This window comes from Notothenia coriiceps, unplaced genomic scaffold, assembly GCF_000735185.1.
Source record: "Notothenia coriiceps isolate Sejong01 unplaced genomic scaffold, NC01 NC01_scaffold00016618, whole genome shotgun sequence".
NCBI classification, from domain to species: Eukaryota; Metazoa; Chordata; class Actinopteri; order Perciformes; family Nototheniidae; genus Notothenia; species Notothenia coriiceps.
The window spans coordinates 678-3,928 of NW_011349319.1; the positions used below are offsets into that span (position 1 = coordinate 678).

At 41.5% G+C, this 3,251-nt stretch overlaps 1 protein-coding gene across 1 annotated transcript in view; it reads right to left on the reverse strand.

The window, feature by feature from the left end:
• Positions 1-332: 332 nt before the first annotated feature.
• LOC104949616 (transforming growth factor beta receptor type 3-like) overlaps positions 333-3,251 on the reverse strand; it is a gene marked incomplete at its 3' end in the record, with an annotated part of 5,595 nt that continues 2,676 nt past the window's right edge. Inside the window, exons 3-6 of the mRNA XM_010775998.1 lie at positions 2,575-2,744; positions 1,987-2,118; positions 1,121-1,295; positions 333-504 (exon numbers count right to left, since the gene is read on the reverse strand). Of these exons, the coding sequence (XP_010774300.1) occupies positions 333-504; positions 1,121-1,295; positions 1,987-2,118; positions 2,575-2,744 (649 nt within the window). The remainder of the gene's footprint in view (positions 505-1,120; positions 1,296-1,986; positions 2,119-2,574; positions 2,745-3,251) is intronic.

Below are 3,251 nucleotides of genomic sequence, written 5' to 3' on the forward strand. Positions count from 1 at the left end.
TTGTATGACATCAAAGGCAGACTGGAGGAAATCTAGACTTTGCTCTATAGAAGCGGAGGAACAATAAATAACAGTGTCATCTGCATAAAAATGGTAAGAAGCATTTGCTAAATTATTACATAGCTTATTTACATATATGGTAAATAGAATGGGTCCTAATATGGAACCTTGTGGCACACCCTTTGCTATCGGAAGGAAGGACCCTCCGCGTGAACGTGCAAACGGAGGGGTAGTGTGTAGGGGTAGGGTGTAGGGGGCGGTTTGGAATTGGGCCTTAACTTTGCATGCTGTATAACAGTCATACAGGACTTTCAGAGGATGCATGCCCTCACCCACAGAGTCCTGATCCCGCTGAATGGAGTTTGATCACATGGACTTCAGCACTGATCCCTCCTGATGGACCGTCACTGCAGCCCTGCACTTCCTGTGTCTGCAGGTCAGAGGTCACGTAGCTATTGGAGAGGAACACGGACTGCAGCTGGCACACAGCAGGGAGGCTGGGGTCTGTAACACAGAAACAAGATGAGAGGGAAGTAGGTGAAGCAAGATCTTTCTGCAATCCGTCCGACTTGAGTCTGATGTTATCAAAGTCAAAGTAAACTTTATTGTCAATCTTTCAGTTTGTGTGTACAGACAGAGAGATCGAAATACCGTTTCCCACAATCCCTTATGCAAAAACACAAATATATATAAAAATATGTATACAATATGTATATCCTATAAATACACAATCAATAGACACATTTATACATATGCACACATTAAGATAGAAACACAACAAAATAACAGTCACTTCAATATCTATTTATGTCTGGTAAAAGTGGAGATAAGAGTATCAACCAGTGCACAGAAGCTTGTGTTTAACAATAGTTTGAAATGTATGGGAATGCGTCTGTAGAGGGTTTGATAAAATAGACAAAGTTATAAAATTGTTCTAGACCTCATCAAATTCTTCACAAAGAAATATAAGAAACCTGTTTGTCAAACTATCTTCAATGTTTTTGGCAAGCAAATCTCCATTTTCCCTTTTAAATGCACAGGATTTGTTCTATAAATATGCATTAAACCTGAATAAAGACTGAGATTTTATGAGATTATATTTGGTTTGTTGGCGGCTCACCTTCTCCCAGTGGGACGTAGACTCGGTTTCCGTGAGTTGTGTGTGTGAAAGAGGACAGGTTTCCGTGGTGTTTCAGAGCCCAGCGGTGCAGAGCACGAGGATGAAAAGGCAGTGAATGCACCGTCTGGACATTTAAATGCAGCGAGCTGGTATGCACACTGGAGTTTGAAGATACCTAGAATACAAGCGCAAAGAAGTTGATAAAAAAGGTAAGTATTAAAATATATTTAAAGTGAGGATAAAGTGGTGCAAGGATAATTGTGTAGACTAACCCAGATGTTAGCATCTCAAGGGTTCTTGTTGAAAAGCCAATTTCCCATTGGATTTTGCAATATTGTAGAAAAATAAGCTCTGTGTATAATAAAACTACTTTTAACTGTTAAAGTCTAAAATCTGCATAAGTAAAAAGCTTGTTTGCGGTTTGCTACTTAGTGTTAACATTGTGAGACTCTTTTTTTTACACATTAAAAGCTTTTTTCATTCACCAGTGGGGTATTTACTGACGTATTTGATGTCGTAGAACAAAACTTGAAAAGCTAATGTTTGGCGTGATGGCGATTAATGGTCTCATTTGGCTACTCGTTAGCAACTGCCATTTTTCAGACATAAAAGCTTCAGGAATTGACCTTTCAGGGGTCAGCCGATATGTTGTAGAACAAAACGTTAAAATCTTTTTGACTTGTGTTAACCTCAGACCTTATTTCAGACTAACAACCAAAAACACACTTAAAAAAAAACACATTTACTTCTAGCCAAGGGACCAAAGAGTGCTAAAATACTGACTAATTTCTGGGTTCTGGGACTCATTCCTGCACCACTCTATAGGTAGTTGAGATTAAAAGGCATTGAGGATATGATGGACTGACCTGCACCAGTACAGGCAGGTTGGGGGGGAGTTTCTCGGCCTCCAGCCACCAGCTGACTGGTATCTTGGAGCTAAGCAGCAGGTGGATGTTTCTGAGAGGCGTCAGAGAAAAAGGCTTCAGCAACACCGTCACCTGCAGACAGACGAGGAAAGGCTGTGATGTGGAACAGGACGTGTTAGAAAAGTATCACTGGTCACCGGCTTGAGCTTCAATCTCAGGATCCATGTATTTGTGATCCTCTCCAGAATGGAAGTAGTCATCACATACAGAGCATCAACTAGTTCCTGAACAGTGTCCTTCATGCTGATATCCAAGAGAGGGAGTTACTCAGTCACAAGATGGAGGAATACTGGTTCTTGTAGGTAATCATACATTCTGTCATGTACAAAATATTGAGTTGTTTCTCAAAATGTTGGCTTTTTCTTCAAATCTAAAATGTCTGACTTTTTCTCAAAATTCTGACTTAATCTCAACCTTTGTTATCATGTGGACTCTGATATTGGAAGAGTACATTCAGTATTTTCCCAACAGTAATTATATTTAAAGTTATAATGGAGTTAGAAGGAAGGACAGTTGAACCAAAACTACCTTGTTTTCTGGGCTGTTTGTAACTCTCCCCACTGCGATGACATGAGTTTCTTTGTCTCCTCGTTCTCTGGCAGCGCAGCCCGGCCCGACATCGAACCGCTCCAGCCGACCCTGAACCGGGTGCAGCGCTCCCACCGGCCCCACCGAGCAGCGCACCTGCACACTTTGAGCTAAGGAACAGTAGAGGAGTGACTTTGGTGCAGGGATGACGTATTTGTGTAGGCTAGATTAAGGTTGGCATTGCCAGGGCTCCCTCGTCAAAACGTCATTGGGATTCTTCCATTGGATTGGACTATTGCTCAAATTAAATTATCTCTGTTGCGAACAAACATTTGTTATCCGTTTTGATCAGCCGGATAATCTCCATATTAGCACCACTTTGAGTCAGAATCAATCAGGTAATTGGTAACAGAACATTTTACCAGAAGTAGAAAGCTAATGTTGGGCTATAAATGAACTACAGCACGGTCACATGACTTCACTTTACCACCGCTAAGCTAAAGGCGACTAATGTTGGGCTATAAAGGAACTACAGCACGGTCACATGACTTCACGTCACCACCGCTAAGCTAAAGGCGGCTAATGTTGGGCTATAAAGGAACTACAGCACGGTCATATGACTTCACGTCACCACCGCTAAGCTAAAGGTGGCTAATGTTGGACTATAAAGGAACTAC